Here is a 27,139-nt window from a genome sequence, read left to right as displayed (position 1 = left end):
TAGAAAGCATTCTTCTCGGGTGCATCACAACCTGGTATGGAAGTTGTCCTGTCCAAGACCGGAAGAAGCTGCAGAAGATTGTGAACACGGCACAGCACATCACACAAACCAATCTTCCGTCTGTGGTCTCACTTTACACCGCACGCTGTCGGAGCAGTGCTGCCAGGATAATCAAGGACATGACCCACCCAGCCAACACACTTTTTGTCCCTCTTCCCTCCAGGAGAAGGCTCAGGAGCTTGAAGACTCATACGGCCAGATTTGAGAACAGCTTCTTTCCAACTGTGATAAGACTGCTGAACGGATCCTGACCCGGATCGGGGCCGTACGCTCCAAATATCCTTTTTTTTTTGCACTGCCTTACTTTCCATTTTTAAAATTTTCTATTTATGATTTATAATTTAAATTATTAATATTTACTATCGATTTGTAATCCAGGGAGTGGGAAGTGCAGAATCAAATATCGCTACGATGATTGTACATTCTAGTATCAATTGTTTGGCGACAATGAAGTATAAAATATAAAGTAGCATAGAGGTTAACGTAACGCTATTACATAGCCAGCAACCTGGGTTCAAATCCTACCGCTGTCTCTAAGGAGTCTGTACGTACTCACCAATGACGGTGTGGGTTTCCTTTGGGTGCTCTGGTTTCTTCCCACAGATGAAAAACATACGGGTTAGAAGGTTGATTGGAAAGGCCTGTTAGCATGCTGAATCTCTAAATAAAGTAAAAATAAATATTTATTGCAGTGATAACCAAACCACTGAACTAATGGAAATTTATCTGTTTAACATATTGTTTTATAATAAATGTAGTATGATTAGGTTGGTGGTATAAGGAGGTATAAGTGCTCCTTCCCTCCACTAACCTGCAGGTTGCCCTTGGGCAAGGTGTAGCACCTGCTTAGCCGCCGATCAGGGTCACATGAACCCATGGGAGCAGGTTGTGCATGGTTGTATGAGCAGCTGGTGCATATCACAAGTCCTGGTTAAGTGACCACTGATGCCAGTTAGACAGTCTCTGAAGAGTACTGATAATGGCTGGGGTCACTTGTTTTGTAAAGGCAGTGCCGAGAAGAAAGCAATGGTAAAAAAAAAATGGCCAAGAACAATCATGGTCATATAACATGACATATAACAAATTAACTTATATGAGGATTGTGGATTCAAGCTTATATTTTGCTGTTCTCCAAAGAGAAGTTTCTCTACGAACATCATTGCAGAACGAATACATTTAATGGATTATGACCTCACTCTACTCAAGGAATATGGGTGTTGATGAGTAATCTAAAAGTCCTGGGCTAATGATCCAGAAAACATAAATTCCATTCCCACCTTGGCAGCTGGACAACTTAAATGCAGTCAATTAAATGAATCTGAAATTAAAGAGCAAGTGTAGCAGTGATGATGATCATGAAAATACCATTTAGTCATAAAAAATCCATCTGGACTCCCAATGTCCTTGAAGGAAGGAGATTGGCTTCTCTGAGATGTGATATTAAGGTGGTTGCCTCTAATTGTCATTTAAAATTGAGGGACAAGCCATGGTGCTATGCCAGCCCACACAATTGGAAATTGCAGTAACAGGTTAAGTGGAAAAAATCTGGCAAATATAGTGAAATGCAGGAAAATGTCAAAATTCCCATTTTTTAAAATTTATTTTATTTAGAGAAATAACACAGTAATAGGTCCTTCCAACCCAACGAACCCACAACACCCAGTTGCACCCATGTGACCAATTATTCTACTCACCCATATGCATAGTTCCCTCTAAGCTGTGCACGTGTGTGCACGCACACACCTTTTTCAACCAGCGCACAAAGGAAATTAATGTGCGCACAAAACGTTGGTTACCTAAAATAATGTAGTAGTTAATAATTATACTTATTGAAAATAATCTTTTAGCTAACTGTTTCTGTTAACTAGTTGGTTGGTTTTTCAAATACCACAATGCACATCACTAATTTACGTCACCTCACCTATCCTGTTCCGGTTTGTACAGCTGCATCATGGCGGCAGTGTTCATATTGTAAAGTTTACAAAGATCTATTTCAAATCCTGTAGATAGCTTACAAAGTTTTTATTGGGAAAAATATTGATTCACTATGTCGAATTCAAAAGAAGCGAAGGGTGTGAAGCGCAAAGAACGTTATTTAAAGTTGAATGGCTTAACAAAATAGTAGAAACTCACGCAGTCACGGAAAGAACGTACAAACTCCTTACAGACAGCAGAGGAATTGAATCTGGGTTGATGGCATTCTGCTAACACTACGCTAACCACTACACTATCATGCCAATCTCAAACTTATTTTGATAGGAGAAATAAAAAAAATTTCTAAATAGTGAAAGTGCAGAGTGGTCTGGGTGTCCCGGTAACAGTTTTGCAAAAGTCTGATGTCCAAGATTTGCAGGTAATTACACATATTAACATAATATATTGCTTATTAAGATGACCCGGCTGGTGGCGTAGTGGCATCAGTGCCGGACTTCGGGACGAAAGGTCCCGAGTTCAGTCCAGCTGGCTCCCCTGCACGCTTTCCATCCGTGCTGGGTTACCAGCTGGTGATCTCTTTGGAGACTCGCCCGGCAGAAGGCAATGGCAAACCACCGCTGTAACTTGCCTCGTACGTGGTTCCCCACTATGTCAGAGAGGCGCGGAGGGAAATCGTCTGCTAACCGGGGAAACTGCGGATGCGACGTACCTTTCCTATGTTCATTGATGATGAAATTAGATAAAAATAAGAAATTATGTTTTAGGTACTCAGGGCATTTGTAAGACCATACCAGGCCTATTACAGTAATGTGTTTGTCAATGTGGAGCGGAGGGTGAGTTTGTAAATCTGGCAGGAGCAAAGGATGTTGCGAATCGTGAGGGCAGAACACCACAGGAGGGGTGTGGCACAGGCGGCAGAGAAGGAGTGCCGGGGTGGAGGGTGGCACAGGTACAAAAACGCTAAGCCCTGAGATACCAGGCAAGGTCATTTAATTCCAAGCAATTGGTCTATTGATCATTACAGAATGTCTCTCTGGTGCCTCCCACTCCCTCACCTCTCTTTTCCCCTTTTCCCAACCATAATTCCCCTCTCTCTGAGTCCACCATAGAGACCCATATCAGAATAAGGTTTATCATCACTGACATATGTTATGCAAACAACAGGAATTCCGCAGATGCTGGAAATTCCAGCAACACACATCAAAGTTGCTGGTGAACGCAGCAGGCCAGGCAGCATCTCTAGGAAGAGGTACAGTCAACGTTTGAGGCCGAGACCCTTCGTCAGGACTAACTTATGCAATCTGTCTTTATTTACGGCAGCAGTACAGTGCAATACGTAACTACTGTACTGTGCAAAAGTCTTAGCCTCCCTAGGTATATATTTGTGCTAAAGACCTTTGCACAGTACAGAATATATAGAATTAGTCTCCTTATTAGAATAATCAATGTATATATGTAGCAGTAGAGCACTTCAATATAGAAGCAGGCCCTTTGGCCCATCTAATCCATGGTGACCTGTTTATTTTTGCCTAGTCTCACCTTCCCTGTCCTGGACCAGAGCTTTCCATACTTCTCTCATCTAAATCTCCTTTAAATATTGCAATTGAATCCACATGCAGCACTTTGCTGGCAGCTCATGGCACAATCACAGCACCCTCTGCGTGAAGAATCTCCCCCTCAGGTTCCCATTAAATATTTCCCATTTTACCTGAAACTTACGACCACTAGTTCTAGTCTCGCCCAACCTTATGTGGAGATGCCTGCTTGCATTTACCCTGTCTGTACCCCTCATAATTTTGTATGCCTCTGTCAAATCTCCCCTCCTTCTTCTTCACTCCAGGGAATAAAGTCTTAACCTATTCAATCTTTCCCTATTACTCAGGTCCTCAAGTCCCAGCACATATATACTTGTAAATTTTTGCTGCAGTCTTACAAACTTATTCATATCTTTCCTGTAAGCAGGTGAACACAACTGCACACAACATTCCAATGTCAGCTTTCCAGCGTCTTATACAAATACAGTACATCCCAGCTCCTGTAGTCAGTGGTATACAGTATGTATTAAAAGCATGTGTTCAAAGCCTATTTTTCCTCCTTTTAAATGACCTGTTGTGTTTTTCCAGCATTCTACTTTATTTAAGATTAACAGTATCTGCTCTGTATCTCACAATCCAGACGTTTTTGTTTCTCTCGTTTATTCAACACTCTCCCTCTCTCTACACCTCCTGACACAATAGCTGGCATTTATAAGGCTTCAGTGGCGTCTCTTTGCCAATAACAGATGAAAGGTCTTCACTGACACATCAGCTGTTCGTTTCCCTCCACGGATTCTGCGTGAGACTCTGCGCTCCTCCAGCAGTTTGTTTTTTGATGCCCAAGTATTCATTTAGTTGGAGCTAGGACATATAAGACCATAAGACATAGGGGTAGAATTCAGTCTTTCAGCCCATCGAATCGTTCTGCCATTACATCTTTTCAGCCCATCACCCCTGTCGACAGAAGCTCGGCAGACTCCTCTCTCATGGCCCTGTCTTTTAATTTAACCCCTGGTGTCATCCATCTTCGAAGATCCGTCCCCTCCCAGGCATGAGGTCTTTGGAGCATCTGTTGGCATTTCTGTAGCACTGGGCTTTTCCAGGATGGGCTTGCTAGCCCTATGCCCAAAGGTCTCGGCGTGAAACGTCAACTCTTTTCCATAGGTGCTGCCTGGCCTACTGAATTCCTCCAACATTTTATGTGTGTTGCTTGGATTTCCAGCACCTGTAGACTTTCAAACGCAAACACGAGGAAATCTGCAGACCAGCAACTTTTATTTGTGTTACCTGTAGATTTTCTCTTGTTTTCTCTTCCTCTCACAGCTCTATCTGTGGCAGAGCTGCCATTCCATCAAGGGGGGCTTAATATCCTTCTTAACCACATTCTCCTGCCTTCTGTGTATAACCATTGACACCCTGAATAATCAAGAACCTGTCAAACTGTACTTTAAATATTCCCAATAACTTGGCCTGCACAGCTGTCTGCGGCAATAAATTCTACAGATTCACCACCGCTGGCTCCTTCCCATCTCTGTTGCAATAGGATGCCCATGTTTTCTGAGGCTGTACTCTCTGGTTGTAGAATTTCCATATTCAATAGGTTTCAATGTGATCCCCTGTTTCCCACCCCACCCCCAGCCTTCCGTTCTTGTAAACTCCAGTGAAAACATGCCCGCAGTCATCAAATGCTTCTCATATGTTAACCTTTTAACTCCTGGCAGCATTCTCATGAATATCATCTGGATCCTCTCCAATGCCAGCACATCGTTTCTCAGATAAAGGGCTCAAAGCTGCTCACAATACCCCAAGTGTGGTCTAAACAATATTTTATAAAGCCTCAGCATTATATCCTTACTTTAATATTCTACTCTTCTCGAAATGAATGCTAATGTTGCATTTGCCTTCCTCACCAGCAACTAAACCTGTAAGTTAACCTTTAGGGCAGGGCTTCCCGGACTTTGTTATACATTGGACCAATACCATTAAGTAAGGGGTTCGTGGACCCCAGGTTGAGACTCCCAAGTCCATTTGTATCTCTGATTTCTGAATTTACTTGACATTTAGAAAATAGTCTACACCTTTATTTCTTCTACCAAAGTACATGACCATACAGTTCCTGACACTGGATTCCATCTGCCACTTCTTTGCCCATTCTCTTAATCTGTCCAAATCCTTCTGCAGACTCCCTGATTCCTCAGCATTACCTGCACCCCCACCTATCTTTGTATCCTTTGTAAACTGGCCACAAAGCCATCAATTCCATACAGATCATTGACAAATAACGTGAAAAGAATTGGTCTTAACAACAACCTCTGCAGAACACCACTAGTCACTGGCAGCCAATGAGTCAAGGCCCCCTTTGTTAACACTTTTTGCCTCCTGCTAGTCAGCTGATCTTCTATCCTTGTGAGTGCCTTTCCTGTAATGCCATGGGTGGGCTCGAAATGCCGACTGTACTTTTTTCCATAGTTACTGCCTGGCCTCCTGAGTTCCTTCAGTATCTTGTGTGTGTTGTTTAGATTTCTAGCATCGGCAGATTTTCTCTTGTCTGGGTTCTTGTTAAGCAACCTCATGTGCGGCAACTTGTTAAAGATCTTCTGAAATCCAATAGACCAAGTCCATTAACTCTCTTTCATCTATCCTGCCTGTTATTTCCTTAAAGAATTCCAATAGATTTGTCAGGCAAGATTTTCCAGGAAGGAAACCACGCTGATTGCAGTGTATCTCTGTGTACCTCACTAATTTGCTCTCTATTTCACAGTTCTAGATGGTATAGTTTCTGTCCTATATTCAATACTCTCCCTCTCTCTGTAATCCTCCTGATAGACTGGCTGACATTTTTAAGTGTTCATCAGCCTCCCTTTGCCATGCTTTCTTCTGGCTCTCGCCACCAGAAAGGAGGTACAGGAGCCTCAGGTCCCACACCACCAGGTTCGGGGACAGTTATTAGCCTCAACCATCAGGCTTTTGAGCCAGAGGAGATAACTTCACCCACCCCAATACTTAACTGATTCCATAATCACACTTTGAAGTACTCTACAACTCATATATTCAATAATATATATTTATTATTATTATGTCTTTTTAAATTTTTTTGCATTTGCACAATGTGTTGTCTTTTGCATGTTGGTTGTTTGTCCCTCATAGTTTTGTGTAGTTTTTCATTGATTCCTTTGCATTTACTGTGAATGTCTGCAAGAAAATCAGTATCAGGGTTGTATATGGTGATATATATGTATTTTGATAATAAATTTACTTTGAATGTTGAACATTGAAAGGTCTTCACCGACACATCGACTGTCTATTTCTCTTTGCAGATGGTGCCTGACACACTAAGTTCCTGCAGCAGTTTGTTTTCTGATATGTTAAATTTAATTTGGTGGAGCTAGAACATACAATTTTATGCAGCTAATCAGCAGAAGTGTTTAACATGTATGACAGTGGAGTGCAACTGAACTGACTATGCTGGCCCCTGATATATATCCTTTGTATGCTTTCTAGCAAATGATTGCTATGGGTGACAGCCATCAAAAGCAGGATGTTTAAATCCTTTGCATGCTATAGATGGTGTTTAACAATTCTATAAGCATAGAGCAAAACTCTGTTGTTTCACTTTTGATTTGTTAAGTAACGGGGAGGATGGATAATGAGAAAACCCTGCTTCATTGATGAAGTTCCATCAACATTATCATGTGTTTTCAAGCATCTATAGCAGAATTGCCAAGGTGATATCTCATCCTGATGTAATAACCATCACAGACACAATGAGATGGTAAAGCTGAAGCTTTATAAGATATTTGTCAGGCTGCATTTGGAATATGGTGAGCAGTTTTGGGTCTCTTATCTCAGAAAGGATGTGCTAGCATTGGAGAGGGTCTAGAGCAGATTCACAAGAATGATCTTAGGAATGAAAGAGTTGATGTATGAGGAGTATTTAATGGCTCTGGACATGCACTTACTGGAGCTTAGAAGAATGAGGGATGTTCTCATTGAAACCTATCGAATATTGAGAAGCCTAGACAGAGTGGACGTGGAGTGGATGTTATCTGTTGTGGGGGAGTCCAGGACCAGAGGGCACAGTCTTGGAATAGAAGAACATCCTTTTAACCAGAGGGTGGTGAATCTGTGGAATTCATTGCCACAGGCAGCTGTTGAGGCCAAGTCATAGAGTATATTTAAAGCAGAAGTTGATAGATTCTTGACTAGTACAGGTGTCAAAGGTTACAGAGAGAAGGCAGAGAATGGGGTTGAGAGGGAAAATAGACCAAACACGACGGAATGGTGTAGTTGGCTCGAAGGGCCGGATGAACTGATTCTACTCCTATGTTTTATCATCTTAAGGTCTAAACTTTCGGCAATTCCTTTCACATCAGGAAACAAATGAAAGCAATCGTTGTCAACAACTATCTGTCTGTAATGTCCCACAAAAGCTGAATCAAGTTTCAAAATGTTTTTATGAAATGTGCAGCTACCAGCAGCACAAGAAATTGTCCTTGTATTCCCGAATTTCAATTCCATTCGGCCTATTGTCAATCTTAATCAAACGATGAATCACATTGTCAACTGGTAGAAGCTCCTCACCAATAATCTGCACTCTGGGTCTGGCTGGAATACCTCTTGGACTATGTAGCTCCAAACCTGACAGCAATGTTGGTCCAGAAGTAGAAAAAGATTGGAGTGTTCAGAAAGGAGGTATGAATGCTGGCTCTTGACATGCTGGTAGCATCTGATTGAGTTTGATAACAAGGAATTTTTGTAAATTTATTAAGTGGAAAATTTCATCTTTGACTGTGAGGTTTTTAGATTGGGCATATGCCAGCAAATGTTGAAAATCCAAAGCAACACACACTAAATGCTGTAGGAACTCAGCATTTGGTGTAAATGCAAGCAGATTTTTTTTTCCCCGTAAGGTTGGGTGAGATGAGAACTAGAGTTCATAGGTTGAGGGTGAAAGCTTGTATGAACATATAAAATCATTGCAACACACCAATATCGCTGAATCAGTGGGAGCCCTGGGCTTGTTTTCCTGCAACAACACGGTCCTATCGAGGGGTGATGAGAGACAGCGATACTCAAAGGGGGTTCCTTATGTCCAGTCTATTCCGCAATTTAGTTTTCGTTGCATTCATTGCAGAAAACTCCGCTTCGCAGAAATATGTTGGAAATGGAAGCAACGTTTTCAGTGCTTTCATGGCTATCTCGGGATATTCAGCCTTGGCTTTGATCCAGAATGCCGGCAGAGAAGTTATGTCAAACATACTTTTCAGCCCGCCGTCATTTGCAAGCTCAAGGAGTTGATTTTTTTTCCCGCGCTGACCTGGATGATTCACTGGGGACATTCACAAATGGGTCATGGACCCATTCCTTTGCACGTCTTGGGTCGCGTGCGTTAAAATTTAACAGTGCGTGACAGGGAATGAGAAAAGGTGCAGCTGACTCATATCGTTTCATATCGCCAAATCATATTGTTTCCTAGCGGCCCGGTGGTTGGGGACCACTCTTAGCACGAAGAGAGACCAATCAGGTTGCTCGCTCTTTCTCGCCCTCTCAAAAAAATCTATTTCCTGGATATTGTATATAATTTCCGGGCGTTAGGGAGCCACTATCGATATGCAGGAGACTCCCGGAACTTCCGGGAGAGGTGGGATGCCTGGCTTACTGACACCCAGCTACAATTTTTGGGAACAAATTGGGTAGCGTTTGCAACTGACCTCACTAGTGTTCATTTAAGCAAATCAGGCTCTTGAATCAGCATGGTTAACATTCACCTCAACACTGAACTGATTCCACAGTCTGTGGTCTCTCCAACTCATATTCTCAGCATTATATGGGCACATGAATATGAGGAAGATGGAGGGATATGAGCATTGAATAGGGAAGAGAGATTAGTTTTGGGGCATACTTTTAATTTACATTTTAGCTGGTTTGGCACAACATTGTGGACTGAATGCCTGTTCCTGTGTCTATGTTCTATGTGATCATGGTCACAGGAAGACAATGTATGCACGCATTTATTTATTTATCTGTCTGTCTGTCTAATTATGTGTGTTTGCAATAGTTTGTCTTCTTTTGCACATTGGTTGTTTGTTAGTCTTTGTGTGTGTAATTTTTCATTGATTCTTTTGTATTTCTCTGTTCTGCTGTGAATGTCTGCAAGAAATCAAATCTCAGGGTAGTATATAGAGATATATAATGTATTTTGATTATAAATTTACTTTGAACTTTAAAATCTGTTACTTCCACCCTCTCAAATACCTCAGACCTGTTGCTTAAAGAGATGCACCCCTGGGTTCTGAAGGAAGTAGCTGGAGAGATTGCGGAGGCATTAACAATGATCTTTCAAGAATCAATTGATTCTGGCATTGTACCGGATGACTGGAAAATTGCAAATGTTACTCTGCTACTTAAGAAGGGTGGGAGGCAGCAGAAAGTTCATTATGTGCTGTGTCACATGACGTGTGACGGTTGTCTTCCTGTGACCATGATCACATAGAACATAGACACAGGAACAGGCATTCAGTCCACAATGTTGTGCCAAACCAGCTAAAATGTAAATTAAAAGTATGCCCCAAAATTAATCTCTCTTCCCTACTCAATGCCCATATCCCTCCATCTTCCTCATATTCATGTGCCCATCTAAACGTCTCTCAAAAGCCTCCAATGTATTTGTCTCTACCACCAGACCAGGCAGTGCATTCCAGACATCCACCTGTTTTTAATTTTTGATGTTGTTGCTTTTTGCTCTATAGCATGCCAACACATCAAAGCCAATTCCCAATACATGTAAATTATATGGTGAATAAAGTTGATGCTTGATGGATTCAGTAAGTGGTTGTCCCCTATGGGACGTAGAAACTTTGTGGTACAAATTCATGCTCTGCTGAACAACCTTACCTGGAATTGTTGGACCTAAGTGCTTTTCTCTGCGCTGTATGAAAATGATAACAAAGGCAGGAAGCTGTGCTCTATCTGAGTAGTTCAAGCTGCTCCCGGCAGTGTCAGAAGTAAAAGGTTGAGTTGCATTAGGATCTTAGCTCTTAAGTGGAGCATAGATCATCAATGGCCTCCCATAGAACCATAGAACACGACAGCACAGAAAACAGGCCATTCGGCCCTTCTAGTCTGTGCCGAAACTTTATTCCACTAGTCCCATTGACCTGCACCCAGTCCATAACTCTCCAGACCTCTCCCATCCATGTATTTATCCAATTTATTCTTAAAACTTAAGAGTGAGCCCACATTTGCCATGTCAGATGACAGCTCATTCCACACTCCCACCACTCTCTGAGTAAAGAAGTTCTCCCTAATGTTCCCCCTAAACCTTTCCCCTTTCACTAGGGTGAAAGGGTGAAAGCCAGGTCCTCTCATATTTATCTCTCCTAATCTAAGTGGAAAGAGCCTACTCGCATTTACTCTGTCTATACCCCTCATAATTTTGTAAACCTCTATCAAATCCCCCCTCATTCTTCTATGCTCCAAGGAATAAAGTCCTAACCTGTTCGATCTTTCCCAGTAACTCAACTCCTGAAGCCCCAGCAACATCCTAGTAAATCTTCTGTGCAATCTTACTGATATCCTTCCTATAGTTAGATGACCAGAACTGCACACAATACTCCAAATTTGGCCTAACCAATGTCTTACACAACCTCACCATAACATCCGAACTCCTATACTCAGTACTTTGATTTATGGATGCCAGGATGCCAGGATGCCAAAAGCCTTCTTTGCGACCCTGTCTACCTGTGACGCCACTTTCAGGGAATTATGTATCTGAACTCCCAGATCCCTTTGTTCCTCCGCACTCCTCAGTGTCCTAACATTTACTGTGTATGTCCTCCCTTGATTTGTCGTTCCAAAATGCAACACCTCGCACTTGTCTGCATTAAGTTCCATCTGCCATTTTCTGCCCCATTTTTCCAGTTGCTCCAGATCCCTCTGCTAGCTTTGAAAGCCTTCCTCGCTGTCCACAACACCTCCAATCTTAGTGTCATCAGCAAACTTGCTGATCCAATTTACGATATTATCATCTGGATCATTGATATAGACAACAAACAACAATGGTCTCAGCACAGATCCCTGAGACACACCACTAGACACAGGCCTCCAGTCTGAGGAGCAATCATCCACTACCACTTTCTGTCTTCTCCCACACAGCCAATTTTGAATCCAGTTTACAACCTCTCCATGGACACCTAATGTCTGAACCTTCTGAACCTCCTGTGGGACCTCGTCAAAGACCTTACTAAAGTCCATGTAGACAACATCCACAGCCTTTCCTTCATCTACTTTCCTGGTAACCTCCTCAAAAAACTCTACAAGATTTGTTAAACACGATCTACCACGCACAGAGCCATGCTGACCATCCTTAATCAGCCCTTGGCTGTCCAAATACATGTATATCCGATCTCTCAGAACACCTTCCATTAATTTACCTACTACTGATGTCAGGCTCACCGGCCTGTAGTTACCTGGTTTACTTCTGGAGCCTTTTTTAAAAAGTGGAACAACATGAGCTACCCTCCAATCCTCCGGCACCGCACACCGTGGTTAAAAAAATTTTAATATTTCTGCCAGGGCTCCTGCAATTTCTACACTAGTCTCTGTCAAGGTCCAAGGAAATATCATGTCAGGCCTGGGGGATTTATCTATCCTTATTTGCTGTAAGGCTGCAAGCACCTCCTCCTCATACTATCCATCAGCCTCTGAAATCGATAGCATGGTTGGAGTTCATCAATGCGTTTTGCAATCCATAGCATCCACACTACAGGGGATTGTCCCACACAGCTTCAGCAGAGCCCTGTTGGCCGGCCTTGCCCATTTCCACCTCTCATGATGGGGACGCAGTGTTGGAGTGGCAGAAGTAAAAGGTGCCAAGCATCAAATTTCATAACTATCCCAGCCTAATATGTGAGTGTCCATCTCAGAAGCACAAATTGGAAACCTGAATGTACATTTAAGGAAATGTTTGAAGTGCTCTCTTTTTTTAACATGGCCAATCCACTTCAATCTCAACCATGCCTCTCAATTGTTGAAAGCAAGGACTCTGTAATTACAATGGTACACTATATTTGTCTTTATTGCAAAAGGATTTGTGTGCAAGGGCCAGGTTGTTCACACTGTTAGTGGAACTCCAGCTGAAGTTAGAACATAGAACAGAACAGCACAGGAACTTCAGCCCACTATGTTGAGTCAAAATACTTCAATTAGTAATCAAAGGGTAATTTCTCCTGCCAACTCAATGACCAATCCTTCCCTTTCCTCTACATTCATATCCCTATCTAAGAGCCTCTTGAACAGTGAACGAGTCTAGCACCAGAGGGCTAATCCTCAGAGGCAACCCTTTAGAACTGAGATGAAGGTAGGAGAATGGGGTTGAGAGTAATAATAAATCTGCCATGATCGGACCAAATGGCCTAATTCTACTCCAATGCCTTACAGTCTAAAACAATCAAAAGTTGTTTATGCTCTCTTTATGGGTGATACTTCAAATCCAGGCAGTGTCCCAATGAACTGTTTCTGCAACTGTTCCAAAACCTCCACATTCTTTCTGCATGTAGTAATCAAAATAGCACACAGTCCTCTCAATGTGACCTGACCAACCAAAGTTAATATGCTTCCTTAATCTTATACTCTTGGGTGGCTGGTGGGAGATAAGTCTCTAGCAAAGGAGGCGTAAGGTGCTCCTTCCCTCCGCTAGCCTGCAGGTCACCCCTAGGGTATGGTGTAGCGCCTGCTTAACCCCTTCCTCCCTGATCAGGGTCACTTGAAGCCATGGGAGCAGGTGGTGGATGGTCTTTGAGCCAGCTGGTGCATATCACAATCCTAGTTATGTGACAACTGGTACCAGGCTGACAGTCTCTGAAGAGTGTTGATAATTGCTGGGGTCATCCATCTTGTAAAGGCACTGCCCAGAAGGAGGCAAAGGCAAACCACTTCTGTAGAAAAATTTGACATGAACACTTATGGTCATGAGATGATGATCGCTCATGTCATATGACACGGCACATAATGAAGATGGTGATGATTTTTAAACTCAATATATCAACTGTCAAAGACAAGCCTGCCGTATATTTTCTCTACTCTATTTACTTGTGTTGTTTCTTTCAGAGAGTCATAGAGTGCTGCAGCAGAGAAATGGGCCCTTTGACTCATTTAGTCCACGCTGAACAATGGGCTTGTGCCCCAATATGAGTACACAGGTACTCCTAAAAATCCTACCATTTACTATATACTTTCCTCTTACATTTGACTAACAAAAATGCAAAAAGTCATACTTGTCTGCCATTTCTCTGTTCACATTTCTGATTGTCTATATTGCTGAATCCTTGGACAACCTTTCTCAGTCTACACATTCTTACAACTTTTGTGCCAGCTGGAAATTTACAGTTCAGACAACAAACAATATTATTCAGATAATTCATCTATGTCGCAAACAATAGAGTTCCCAACACCGTTCCTTGTGAAACACTCTTGGTCACAGACCTCCAAAGAGAGTAATACCCCCTCACTTCTGCCCTCCATTTTCTAAGACCAAGCCAATTCTGCATCTACTTTAGCAAGTCTCCATTGGTGTCATGTGTCTTTATCTTCCAGATTATCGCACCGTGTGAGACCTTGTCGAAAGCTTTACCAATGTCTTTGTATAGAAAATTCACTACCTTACCCTCATCAATCATCATCATCGCCTCCTCAGTAAAAGCAATAAACTTTGTAAGACAAGACCTTCCCCACACAAAGCCATGTAGACTATCCCGAATAGTCATAGTCATACTTCATTGATCCCGAGGGAAATTGGTTTTTGTTACAGTTGCACCATAAATAATAAATAGTAATAAAACCATAAATAATTAAATAGTAATATGTAAATTACACCAGTAAATTATGAAATAAGTCCAGGACCAGCCTATTGGCTCAGGCTGTCTGACCCTCCAAGGGAGGAGTTGTAAAGTTTGATGGCCACAGGCAGGAATGACTTCCTATGACACTCTGTGATATATTTGTATTTTACCAGATTGAGTAGATCCTTTTGCTATGATTCTTCAGTAACTTCCCTACCATTAATATACGAGTCACTGGCCTATAATTTCCTGGTTTGTCTCTTTTACCCACCCTAAACAGGTGAACAACATTGTCTAATCTCCAGTTTCTTGGGCTAGAGTTGCTGTTGTTACTGTTTACACCTGTTGCTAGTGAGGATACAAAGACACCAGTCCCAAGGACCCAGCAGTCTTCTGTCTTGCCTCCCTCAAAAACCAAGGATATATCCTATCAGACCCAGGGGACTTATCCACCCTAATATTCTTCAAGCACCTCAGCATTCTCATCCTTCTTGGTATCAACATAACCTAGATTATCAGCAGATAACTCCCTGATTTCACTATTAAATGTGTACAGAACTCCAGATAGGGTTTCACCAGGGGCCTCTACATCCTTGCCCTAGTGCTTGCCACTAAATCTCCATTTAGAAGGTCCTTCTAATGTTTGCTGACTGGAGGTAGTAGATATTCAGCTTCCCCGTCATTAATATTAAACTCTTTTTCATTAAAAAAGTAAATTTCCCAATTCAATGTTCTCAGCAGTAAGCAAAGATAAGGAGAAGCATTCCATTTCAAGGTTTGAACATGGCTCCCTACTGACTGCGTTGTATCGCCGGATCTATTCTAACATTTCAGTTGAAAGTACGTCTCATGTATTTGATCTAAATTTATGCTTTAGTAAAATAGTTCATCCTATAATTCCATGCCTGAAAAGATTCCAATCAGTTTAGATTCAGCTTCAGTAAAGAGGAGAAAAAGCACTGATTTGGCCATCTACACCGAGCAAAGGCCATAAAGATAAAAGAAATAGCAGCAGGGGTTGACCATCCGGTCCTTTGAGCCTGCATTACTGTTCACTGAGATTTTTTCTGATCCATTTCAACACGGTAGCCTTGTCCTACCCCTATATCTCTTACCTGAATTGATATCCACAAATCTCTCAGTCTCTCTCTGGCATAAATTGAGCATCTGAGTCTCCACAGTTCTCCGGGATAGAAAATGTCAAAGATTCACCACCTCTGTAATGAATAAGTTTCTCCTCATTCTAATCCTAAACAGTCTACCTCTTATTCTGCAAATATCGACCCTGGTTGTCGATTATTCACCTGTGGGTGCATCTTCCCTGCCTGCCAAGTTGTGTTAGATGCACTCTCATCCTTCTGACAGAAATGTGGGAAGTTGGGTAGACACAGGGCAAAGGAAAGTGGAAGAAATATAAAGATAAAATACAGGACATGGATGTAGGTTTATTGAAAAATATCATGAGACTCATTGAGGGCAAAGGCTATCGGTGTGAAACAATATATAGTCAAATAAGCTTTTGGATTGGTTGGAGGTAATTGGAAGACTATAAAACCATAAGATATAGAAGCACAATTAGGCCATTTGGCCCATTGAGTCTGCTCTGCCATTTTATTGTGGCTGATAAGATAAGCTATCCATTTGACATTTAAGGTATATATACTGACTTCCTTGTTTATCAGTACACCTGCTTGTTAGTGCAAATATCTAATCAAAAACATTATATGGCAGCAACTTAATGCATGAAAGCATGCAGACATGGTAAAGAGATTCAGTTGTTGTTCAGACCAAACATCAGAATGGAGAAGAGATGTGATCTAAGTGATCTTGACCGTGGAGTGATTGTTGTTGCCAGCTGGAGTGGTTTCAGTATCTTAGAAAATACTGACCTCCTGGGATTTTCACAGACAACAGTCTCTAAGCGCTTATAGAGAATGGTGTAAAAAAATGAAAAATTCCAGAGAGTGGCAGTTCTGTTAATGAAAGAGGTCAGAGGAAAATGACCAGACTGGCTCAAGCTGACAGGAAGGTGACAGTAACTCACATAATCACACGTTATAACAGTGGTGTGCAAAAGGGTATCTTTGAATGCATGTCAAACCTTTGAATGCATGACCTACAGCAGCAGGTGACCACAGATAGACCCTCACTGGCCACCTTATTAGGTAAAGATGGTACCTAGTAAAGTGACCACTGAGTCTGGTTTGGGACTTGTTTAAGAATGGTTTCATTCTCCGTGGGAGAGAGACTTGGGTCAGGAGTGAAGTTGGAGGTTTTGAAGTGTGAATACAATGGTATAAAACTGGAAATTTTCTGAAATCTCTTCAGACCAGGCAGCACCTGTGAGGAGAAGAACAGACTGATCACTTGAAGTCAACTTTTTTGTTGCCCAGAGTTATGAATCTTTGAAACATACAACCCAGAAGTCTGTGAATACTTATCGACGGAGTATATTGAAGTCAGAGATCAATATATCTGTAGATATCAATGGAATCAATGAATATTGGGCTAATATGGTAAAAGATCAGCCATAAACATTGACACAATGGATTCCGCAGTAGTAGCAGAGCCGTTAGCGTAATGCTACTAGATGTCAGTGACTCAGCTTCAATTGCCAACGTTGTCTGTAAGGAGTTTGTATGTGTGTGGGTATCCTCCGAGTGGTCCAGTTTTCTCCCACGTTCCAAAGACGTACTGGTTAGTAGATTAATTGGTGACAAGGGTGTAATAGGGCAGCGCAGGTTCATTGGGCATGTTACCATGCTGTATCTTGAAAAAAATAAAATCTGAGGTGTGTATTGCTAATATGCGTTTTTTTTCTCTCTATTAACAGATTCTTTCAATAATATCCTGAAGCCAGAGAGACAGAGAGAGAGTTGGGAAGAGGTTCATAGGAAAGGACGCAGAATCTCCCAGCGATCAATCAGCAAAGAACGATGGGTCGAGACATTAGTGGTTGCTGACACTGAAATGATAGAATACCATGGCAGCGAAAATGTGCAGTCATACATCTTTACTATAGTAAATATGGTAAGGTTAAATGAATTTTCTGGGCTTGTAATTTCCTAGAAATAGAGTCATACATATGTGATTCTGCACATCAAGCCTACCAAGGCAGCAACTATGGATGGGAAGAAACAGTTGACATTTCCGGCTGAGACCCTTTGTCAGGACCTCCCGTACCGAGGATGGGTCTTAGCCCGAAGCGTTGACTGTTTAGAAACATAGAAAACCTACAGCACAACACAGGCCCTTCGGCCCACAGAGCTGTGCTGAACATGTCCTTACCTTAGAAATTACCAAGGGTTACCCATAGCCCTCTATTTTTTTGAGCTCCATGTACCTGACCAGGAGACTCTTAAAAGACCCTATCATATCCGCCTCCACCACCGTCGCCGGCAGCCCATTCCACGCACTCACCACTCTCTGTGTAAAAAACTTACCCCTGACATCTCCTCTGTACCTACTTCCAAGCACCTTAAAACTGTGCTGCCTCGTGTTAGCCATTTCAGTTTTGGGAAGAAGCCTCTGACTATCCACACAATCAATGCCTCTCATCATTTATACACCTCTATCAGGTCACCTCTCATCCTCCGTCGCTCCAAGGAAGAAAGGCCATGTTCACTCAAGCTATTCTCATAAGGCATGCTGCCCAATCCAGGCAACATCCTCGTAAATCTCCTCTGGACCCTTTCTAAGGTTTCCACATCCTTCCTGTAGTGAGGTCACCAGAACTGAGCACAGTACTCCAAGTGGGGTCTGACCAGGGTCCTATATAGCTGCAACATTACCTCTTGGCTCCTAAACATAATCCCATGATTGATGAAGGGCAATGCATGGTATATTTTCTTAACCACAGAGTCAACCTGTGCAGCAGCTTTGAGTGTTCTATGGACTCGGACCCCAAGATCCCTCTGATCCTCTACACTGCCAAGGGTCTTATTATTAATACTATATTCTGCAATCATATTTGACCTACCAAAATGAACCACCTCACACTTATCTGGGTTGAACTCCATCTGCCACTTCTCAGCCCATTTTTGCATCCTATCAATGTCCTGTTGTAACCTCTGACAGTCCTCCACACTATCCACAACAGCCCCAACTTTTGTGTCATCAGCAAATTTATTAATCCATCGTAAAGGAGATAGCATTGTGACCACTATCTCCAAAATTTATTAACCCTATGGTAAAGGAGATAGCATTGTGACCACTATCTCCAAAATGCTCTCCCACTGAGAGATCTGACACTTGACAAGGTTCATTTCCCAATACCAGATCAAGTACAGCCTCTCCTCTTGTAGGCTTATCTACATATTATGTCAAGAAACCTTCTTGAACACACCTAACAAACTCCACCCCATCTAAACCCCTCGCTCTAGGGACATGCCAATTGATATTTGGGAAATTAAAATCTCCCTCCAGAGACAACCCTGTTATTATTACACCTTTCCAGAATCTGTCTCCCTATCTGCTCCTCAATGTCTCTGTTACTATTGGGTGGTCTATAAAAAAGACCTGGAAGAGTTATTGACCCCTTCCTGTTTCTAACTTCCATCCACAGAAACTCTGTAGACAATCTTTCCATGTCTTCCTCTTTTCCTGCAACCATGATGTTATCTCTGATCAACAGTGCTACGCCCCCACCTCTTTTGCCTCCCTCCCTGTCCTTCCTGAAGCATCTAATGCCTGGCACTCGAAGTAACCATTCCTGCCCCGGAGCCATCCAAGCCTCTGTAATGGCTACAACATCATAGATCCAAGCTCTAAGCTCATCTGCTTTTTTTCATAATACTCCTTGCATTAAAATAGACACATCTCAAACCATTGGTCTGAGCTCGTCTCTACTCTATCACCTGTCTATCCTCCCTCTCACACTCTTTCCAAGCTTTCTCTGTTTTTGAGCCAACCGCCTCTTCCTCCGTCTCTTCAATTTGGTTCCCACCCCCCAGCAATCCTAGTTTAAACTCTTCCCAATAGCCTTAGCAAACCTCCCTGCTGGGATATTGGTCCCCCTGGGATTCAAGTGCATTCTGTCCTTTTTGTATAGGTTACTCCTGACCCAAAAGGGGTCCCAGTGATCCAGAAATTTGAATCCCTGTCCCCTGCTCCAATCCGTCAACCACGTATTTATCCTCCGCCTCACTGTATTCCTGTACTCACTGTCATGTGGCACAAGCAGTAATCCCGAGATTACATTTATGGTCCTGCTTTTCAGCTTAATTCCTAACTCCTTGTAGTCTGCTTTCAGGACTTCCTCCCTTTTCCTACTATGTCATTGGTACCAATATGGACCACGGCCTCTGTCTGTTCTCCTTCTCATTTAAGGATATTGTGGACGCGATCAGAAACATTCCATCCACGATATCCTGAAGTTTATTCCTCTCCAAGGTTGGAAACTGGCATATTGAGTTCTTCCAGCATTTTGTGTGTGTTGCTCAAGATTTCCATCATCTGCAGAATCTCGTGTTGATGTTTATAGCTGTATGTTCACCCATATTAGCTTGATATTCTTTGATTCCATTAATATTGAAATATTTATTGATCTCTGCCTTAAATGTACTCTGTAGCTGAGTCTCCGTAATCTCTTGGGTAGTGAGTTTCAAAGATTCATAACTCTGGGTGAAGAGAAGTCCTCTCTTCTCGTCTTTGCCCTGAATGAGGAACTCCATTCTTCGAGTCTTTGACCCAAAGAAAGTACCTGGATGTATACCTAGGTGAAGTGACCTACAGGCCTAAACCGTGATTAGATTGTGTGGCTTTATTTGGACTAGAAGGATCACAATAGGCCAGCGGTCCCCAACCACCGGGCCGCGAGGAAGCGATATGATTTGGCGATATGAGTCAGCTGCACTTTTCCTCATTCCCTGTCATGCCCACTGTTGAGCTTGAACACACGCGAGGTCATTACCCGCGCGTCATCCATGTCAGCGCGGGAAGGAGATCAACTCCTCGAGCTTGCAAATGACGGCGGACTGAAAAGCAACACACATCAAAGTTGCTGGTGAACGCAGCAGGCCAGGCAGCATCTCTAGGAAGAGGTACAGTTGACGTTTCAGGCCGAGACCCTTAGTCAGGACTAACTGAAGGAAGAGTTAGTAAGAGATTTGAAAGTGGGAGGGGGAGGGGGAGATCCAAAATGATAGGAGAAGACAGGAGGGGCTGAAAAGTATGTTTGACATAACATCTCTGCCGGCACTCTGGATCAAAGTCAAGGCTAAATATCCTGAGATAGTCAGGAAAGCACTGAAAACGTTGCTTCCATTTCCAACATATCTCTGCAATGAATGCAACGAAAACTAAGTTGCGGAATAGACTGGACATAAGGAACCCCCTTCGAGTATCGCTGTCTCCCATCACCCCTCGATGGGACCGACTTGTTGCAGGAAAACAAACCCAGGACTCCCACTGATTCAGCGATATTGGTGCGTTGCAATGATTTTATATGTTCATACGAGGAAAATATAAGCTGTGTGTTTGATATGCAAACGTCACTTAAAATGTTCTGATGCTATTATAAGTGACTTATATAACCATGTAACAATTACGGCATGGAAATAGGTGATCTCGCCCCTCCTAGTCCATGCCGAACGCTAGTCCCACCGACCTGCACTCAGCCCATAACCCTCCATTCCTTTCTTATCCATATGCCCATCCAATTTTTCTTTAAATGATAATATCGAACCTGCCTCTACCACTTCTACTGGAAGTTCGTTCAACACTTCAAGCTCCCCTGTCCTCCCCTGATAATTGTCTTATCGCTATATTCATGCGAGGAAAATATACGCTGTGTGTTTAGTATTAAATTCGTTAGATAAACCCTTTTAGAAACGAAATTGAGTGTATTAGCCACTTATCACCTATATTCCGGTCGTGATTAACACCCCCCCCCCCCCTGCCGCCAACAGAATCGGCGAAAACAATTTTTAAGAAATGGGCACACAAACGCATCTGCAAGTTACGCATGTGCACTGGTGCCTGCGCAAGGCTTCATGGTCATTGTAGTCTTTCTCGGGGTAAACCCAACGTATTTGACTGCTCTCTTGTACGTTGGCAACCCTACCCCCCCCCCCCCCCCGGTCGGCCGATCCGCAAGAATATTGTCAATATGAATATGAAACCGGTCCACAGTAGGAGAAAAGTTGGGGACCCCTGCAATAGGCCATATGGCTTCCTGTCTTGCCAGTTTTCAAAACTTTTCTTAAATATTGCAAAATAACTGATGAAAGGATAGTTTACTGAGAGATTTTAATTTTCCCTGTTTTGAGAAAGAAATTTTTAACATTTTCTAATCTTTTTCAGAATCAGGTTTTATTATCACTGACGTGTTGTGAATTTTTTGCTTTGTAGCAACAGTACAGTGCAATACATTAAAAATTGCTGTTAGTTCTAATTTAAATGGGTCAAATGGTTCAATTTAATATCAGAGAATGTATACAATATACAACCTGTAATTCTTACTCTTCACAGTCATCCACAAAACAAGAAACCCCAATAAGATATAAAATAAACAGGTAGTGCAAAAGCGATATAGTGAAGTTGTGTTCATGGCTTTATGGACTATTCTGATGGCACAGGAGCAGAAGCTGTTCATAGAATTTTGAGTGTGGGTGTTCAGGTTTCTTTATCTCCTCCCTGATGGTAGTAATGAGAAGAGGGCATGCTCTGGATAGCAAGGATCCTTAATGACGCATGTTGCCATCTTGAGGCACTGACCTTTGAAGATGTCCTCCCTGGTGAAGAGAGTTGAGCCCATGATGGAGCTGGATGAGTCTACATCCATCCACAGCCTATTATAACACTCTGCATTTCAGGCAGTAATGCAACCAGTTGGAATGTTCTCCACAGTACATTTGTAGAAATTGAAAACAGTATAACACAATAAATGCTGAAAATATTCAGCAAATTGGAAAGTATCTCCTGAGAGGGGAACAGAGCCAACGCTTGGATTGAAGAACTTTTATTAGGTTCATTCAACTCCAGGTGTTAGCCTCCCTAGTTCTGACGACTGTCAAGTTTCATAAGAAAACTAAATGAAATCGCTTTCATCTCGTTGTTCTTCCCCATGGGTCATGTTAACTAATTTGCCCAGAGTGTGGCATTTCTTCAACTTAGTTCCAAGCCAGGCCCTGTAACTCACTGGATCCTTACAGTGGATTAAAGCTCTGAATTTTCTGGATAAGCCAGTACCAATCAGGACCATTCATGATATCAGTGATAAAGGAAAATTTTGTCCACATCTGTTTCTATCTGTTCCATCCCTGCCTTGCATAAAACCCAGTTTGAAATGAAGAGGAATGGTATTCCCAAAAAAATGGAAGGGAGTAGAAATTGGGTTGAGCAGAGCACATAAGTTAAGTAATTGACTTTGGAAATATGCTGACATTATAGGGGGCTCAGAGGATGTTAACAAGGATGATTCCAGGAGTGGAAGTGTTATCATATGAGGAGTGTTTTGATGGCTCTGCACCTGTATTTATTGGAATTTAGAAGAACGGGGGTGGGGGGGGGAATCTCATTGAAACCTATCGAATGGTCAAAGGCAGGTTGAGTGGATGTGAAGAGGATGCTTCCATTGGTGGGGGAGTCTAGGACCAGTGGGCACACCCTCTTAATAAGGGATATTAGATTATGGGAACACGCAGTCCTCTTTTATTGTTATTTAGTAATGCAGGCATAAGGAAATGACACATTATTCCTCCGGTGTGATATCATAGAAACACAGGACAGACCAAGACTGAAATACTAACAAAAACCACATAATTATAACATATAGTTACAACAGTGCAACAATACCATAACTTGATGAAGAACAGGCCATGGCACAGTAAAAAAGTTCTTTTCTTTTAGAATGGAGATGAGGAGTAATTTCTTTAGTCAGAGGGTGGTGAATCTGTGGAATTCATTGCCACAGGTGGCTGTGGAGGCCAGGTCATTTGGTCCATTTAAGGCAGCGGTTGATAAGTTCTTGATTAGTCATGACGTGAAAGGCTACGGGGAGAAGGCAGGAGAATCGGGTTGAGAGGGAAATGGATCAGCCATGATAAAATAGTGGAACAGTGCAAAATGAAGTGTCTACAGCACAGATAAAGTGCAGTACAGGTAAACAGTAAGGTGCCAAGTCACACTGAGAGAAATTTGTGAGGTCAAGAGTCCATCTTGTTCTACTAGAGAACCATTCAATATTCTTCTTATGGCGGGATGTAAGCTGCCCTTCAGCCTGTTGGTATGTGCTTTCAGTCTCTTGTATCTTCTGCCTGATGAAAGGGGAAGAAGAGAGAATGTCCAGAATGAGTGAAACAATGAAAGGATGCAACTGTGGTTGACAAGAGAAGTCAAAGTCAAAGTTAAAGCAAAGGAGAGGGCATACAAGGAAGCAAAAATTAGTGGGAAGACAGAGGATTGGGAACTTTTTAAAAGCTTACAAAAGGAAGCTAAGAAGGTCATTAAGAGGGAAAAGATTAACCATGAAAGGAAGCTAGCAAATAGTATCAAAGGGGATACTAAAAGCATTTTCAAATATATGAAGAGTAAAAGACAGGTGAGAGTAGATATAGGACCAATAGAAAATGATGCTGGAGAAATTGTAATGGGAGATCAGGAGATGGCGGAGGAACTGAATGAGTATTTTGCATTTGTCTTCACTAAGGAAGGCATCAGCAGTATACTGGACACTCAAGGGTGTCAGGGAAGAGAGGTGTGCACAGTCACAATTACAACAGAGAAAGTACTCAGGAAGCTGAATAGTGTAAAGGTAGATAAATCTTCTGGACCATACGGAATGCACCCTCGTGTTCTGAAGGAAGTATCTGTGGAGATGGCAGAGGCATTAGCAATAATCTTTCAAAAGTCAATAGATTCTGACATGGTTCCAGAGGACTGGAAGATTGCAAATGTCACTCTGCTATTTAAGAAGGGGGCAAGGAAGCAAAAAGGAAATTATAGACCTATTAGCTTGACACTGGTGGTTGGGAAGTTGTTGGAGTCAATTGTCAAGGATGAGGTTACGGAGTACCTGGAGGCATCTGACAAGATAGGCAGAACTCAGCATGGTTTCCATAAAGGAAAGTCCTGCCTGGCAAACCTATTGCAATTTTTTGAGGAAATTACAAGTAGGCTGGACAAGGGAGATGCAGTGGATGTTGTATATTTAGATTTTCAGAAGGCCTTTGACAAGGTGCCACACATGCTAATTAACAAGATAAGAGCCCATGGAATTATGGGAATGTTACATACGTGGATAGAGCGTTGGCTGATTGACAGGAAACAGAGAGTGGGAATAAAGGGATCCTATTCTGGTTGGCTGCCAGTTACCAGTGGTGTTCCACAGGGGGTCCGTGTTGGGGCCGCTTCTTTTTACATTGTACATCAACGATTTGGATTACGGAATAGATGGCTTTGTGGCTAAGTTTGCTGATGATACAAAGATAGGTGGAGGGGCCGGTAGTGCTGAGGAAATAGTCTGCAGAGAGACTTGGATAGATTGGGAGAATGGGCAAAGAAGTGGCAAATGAAATGCAATGTTGGAAAATGTATGTGTAGCCCCCCCTGGCCAGCCTCAGGGTCGCTCAGCTCACCGTCGTCTAGGAAACAGCCCTCAGCCCCGCCAAACTGGGTAACAGTTTGTGTGGATGCTGTGTGATGTATCCCACTCTGCCCAAATAACAGACAATACATCAGGTACAATTAAATGATTTACAGTTTATAGATGTTACTGGAACTCTTTAATTAATAGAGAATAAAATATAAAAGGAAGCTAAAAGGCGCCACACTTATCAAAGTTCAATCTCTTCGTGCACAAACAGTTGGAGCTTAGGACCCTCCTTCTTCACTCTGTGATCCCCTCGATCCACCTCGACCTGCCACCTGGGACCAACAATGGTGGTTGACCAGACACTCCACACGAGTGTGTCTCCGTCTCCTCTCCTCGCTGAACACTCTGGACCTCGGACTCCTGCTCGGGGTCCAACCTCGTTAGCAGACTCACAGCACCTTGTCCACCCTCTGTCTCTCTCTCCCGCCTTCTGCCAAAATCCCGTGCATCACAATAACTTACAGACACACAGAAAGAATAACATCCATCCCAATTGGTTTGTTCATCCTCTTATCTGTAACGTAATCCAAACAAACTGCTATCGGGAGGACTTCCTCAGCAGTTAACATAACAAAGAAGCTATTTCAATTAAAACATAACAAAGAAGCCATTTTAATTAGACTACGCAGAAAAGAAGAAACCCCTTACATATGGTTATGCACTTTGGCAGAAAAAATAAACGGGCAGACTATTATTTAAATGGGGAGAGATTTCAAAGTTCTGAGATGTAACGGGACTTGGGAGTCCTCGTACAGGATACCCTTAAAGTTAACCTCCAGGTTGAGTCAGTAGTGAAGAAGGCGAATGCAATGTTGGCATTCATTTCTAGAGGAATAGAGTATAGGAGCGGGGATGTAATGTTGAGGCTCTATAATCCACTGGTAAGACCTCACTTGGAGTACTGTGGGCAGTTTTGGTCTCCTTATTTAAGAAAGGATGTGCTGACGTTGGAGAGGATTCAGAGAAGATTCACTAGAATGATTCTGGGAATGAGAGGGTTAACATATGAGGAACGTTTGCCCACTCTTGGACTGTATTCCTTGGAGTTTAGAAGAATGAAGGGGGACCTTATAGAAACATTTTGAATATTGAAAGGCATGGACAGAGTGGAAGTGACAAAATTGTTTCCAATGGTGGGGAAGTCTAGTACGAGAGGGCATGACTTAAGGATTGAAGGGCGCCCATTCAGAACAGAGATGCGAAGAGATTTTTTTAGCCAGAGGGTGGTGAATCTATGGAATTTGTTGCCGCGGGCAGCAGTGGAGGCCAAGTCATTGGATGTATTTAAGGCAGAGATTGATAAGTATCTGAATAGCCAGGGCATCAAAGGTTATGGTGAGAAGGCGGGGGAGTGGGACTAAATGGAAGAATGGATCAGCTCATGATAAAATGGCAGAGCAGACTTGATGGGCCGACTGGCCGACTTCTGCTCTTTTGTCTTATGGTCTTATGGTCTTAATTATATTGGATACTTTTCCGCAATTTGCTGAGCTGTGACCACAACTCTCTGCAGTTTCATGTGGTCACATGCAGAACAGCTGCCAAATCAGACCATTGATGCATCCAGATAGAATGCTTTCTGTGGTGCATTGATGAAAATTAGTGAATGTCAAAGGTCAAAGTAAAATTTATTATCAGAGTACATACATATCACCACATACAACCGTGAGATTCTTTTTCCTTGGGGCAAATTTAGCCAATCTATAGAATAGTAACTGTAAACGGGATCCATGAATAACAATGAAAGTCAAAGGTGACATGCTATATTTCTTTAACCTCCTAAGGAAGTAGAGGCACTAGTGAGCTTCCTTGGCTGTGGTAAGTATGTGGTTGGACCAGCTCAGGCTGTTGTCAATGTTCACTCTGAGGAACTTGAAGCTCTGAATCCTTTTGACCTCAGACAATTAATTGATGTCAGCAAGGTGTTGACAAAGGTGTTGCAAATATTTTTCATAGCATGACCGAAGGTGAGGAAAACAGTCTGATTACTATCAAGTGAACACAGTTAGAATGTAGCCATGCTGTTTCTGACTGTGAACTTCACTGAGTCCAGCTGTGAGCCTCCAGCCGAAATCTATTTTCCTTGATTCACGTTCCAACATTTTTGCTTACAGTAATGCAGTGACTTTTCTCGTGGTCACTTCTTTCCCATGTGTACAAAAGGCACAGCGCAGTTT

General features: G+C 42.4%; 1 protein-coding gene across 2 annotated transcripts in view; it reads left to right on the top strand.

The window, feature by feature from the left end:
* Positions 1-27,139, top strand: part of LOC140194909 (A disintegrin and metalloproteinase with thrombospondin motifs 12-like) — a 688,485-nt gene that overhangs the window by 203,477 nt on the left and 457,869 nt on the right. For both annotated transcript variants that reach the window (XM_072252276.1, XM_072252277.1), the window contains exon 4: positions 17,202-17,398. In XM_072252276.1, the coding sequence (XP_072108377.1) occupies positions 17,202-17,398 (197 nt within the window). The remainder of the gene's footprint in view (positions 1-17,201; positions 17,399-27,139) is intronic.

This window comes from Mobula birostris, chromosome 3 (assembly GCF_030028105.1).
Source record: "Mobula birostris isolate sMobBir1 chromosome 3, sMobBir1.hap1, whole genome shotgun sequence".
NCBI classification, from domain to species: domain Eukaryota; kingdom Metazoa; phylum Chordata; class Chondrichthyes; order Myliobatiformes; family Myliobatidae; genus Mobula; species Mobula birostris.
This window is presented reverse-complemented; position numbering and strand designations above follow the sequence as displayed.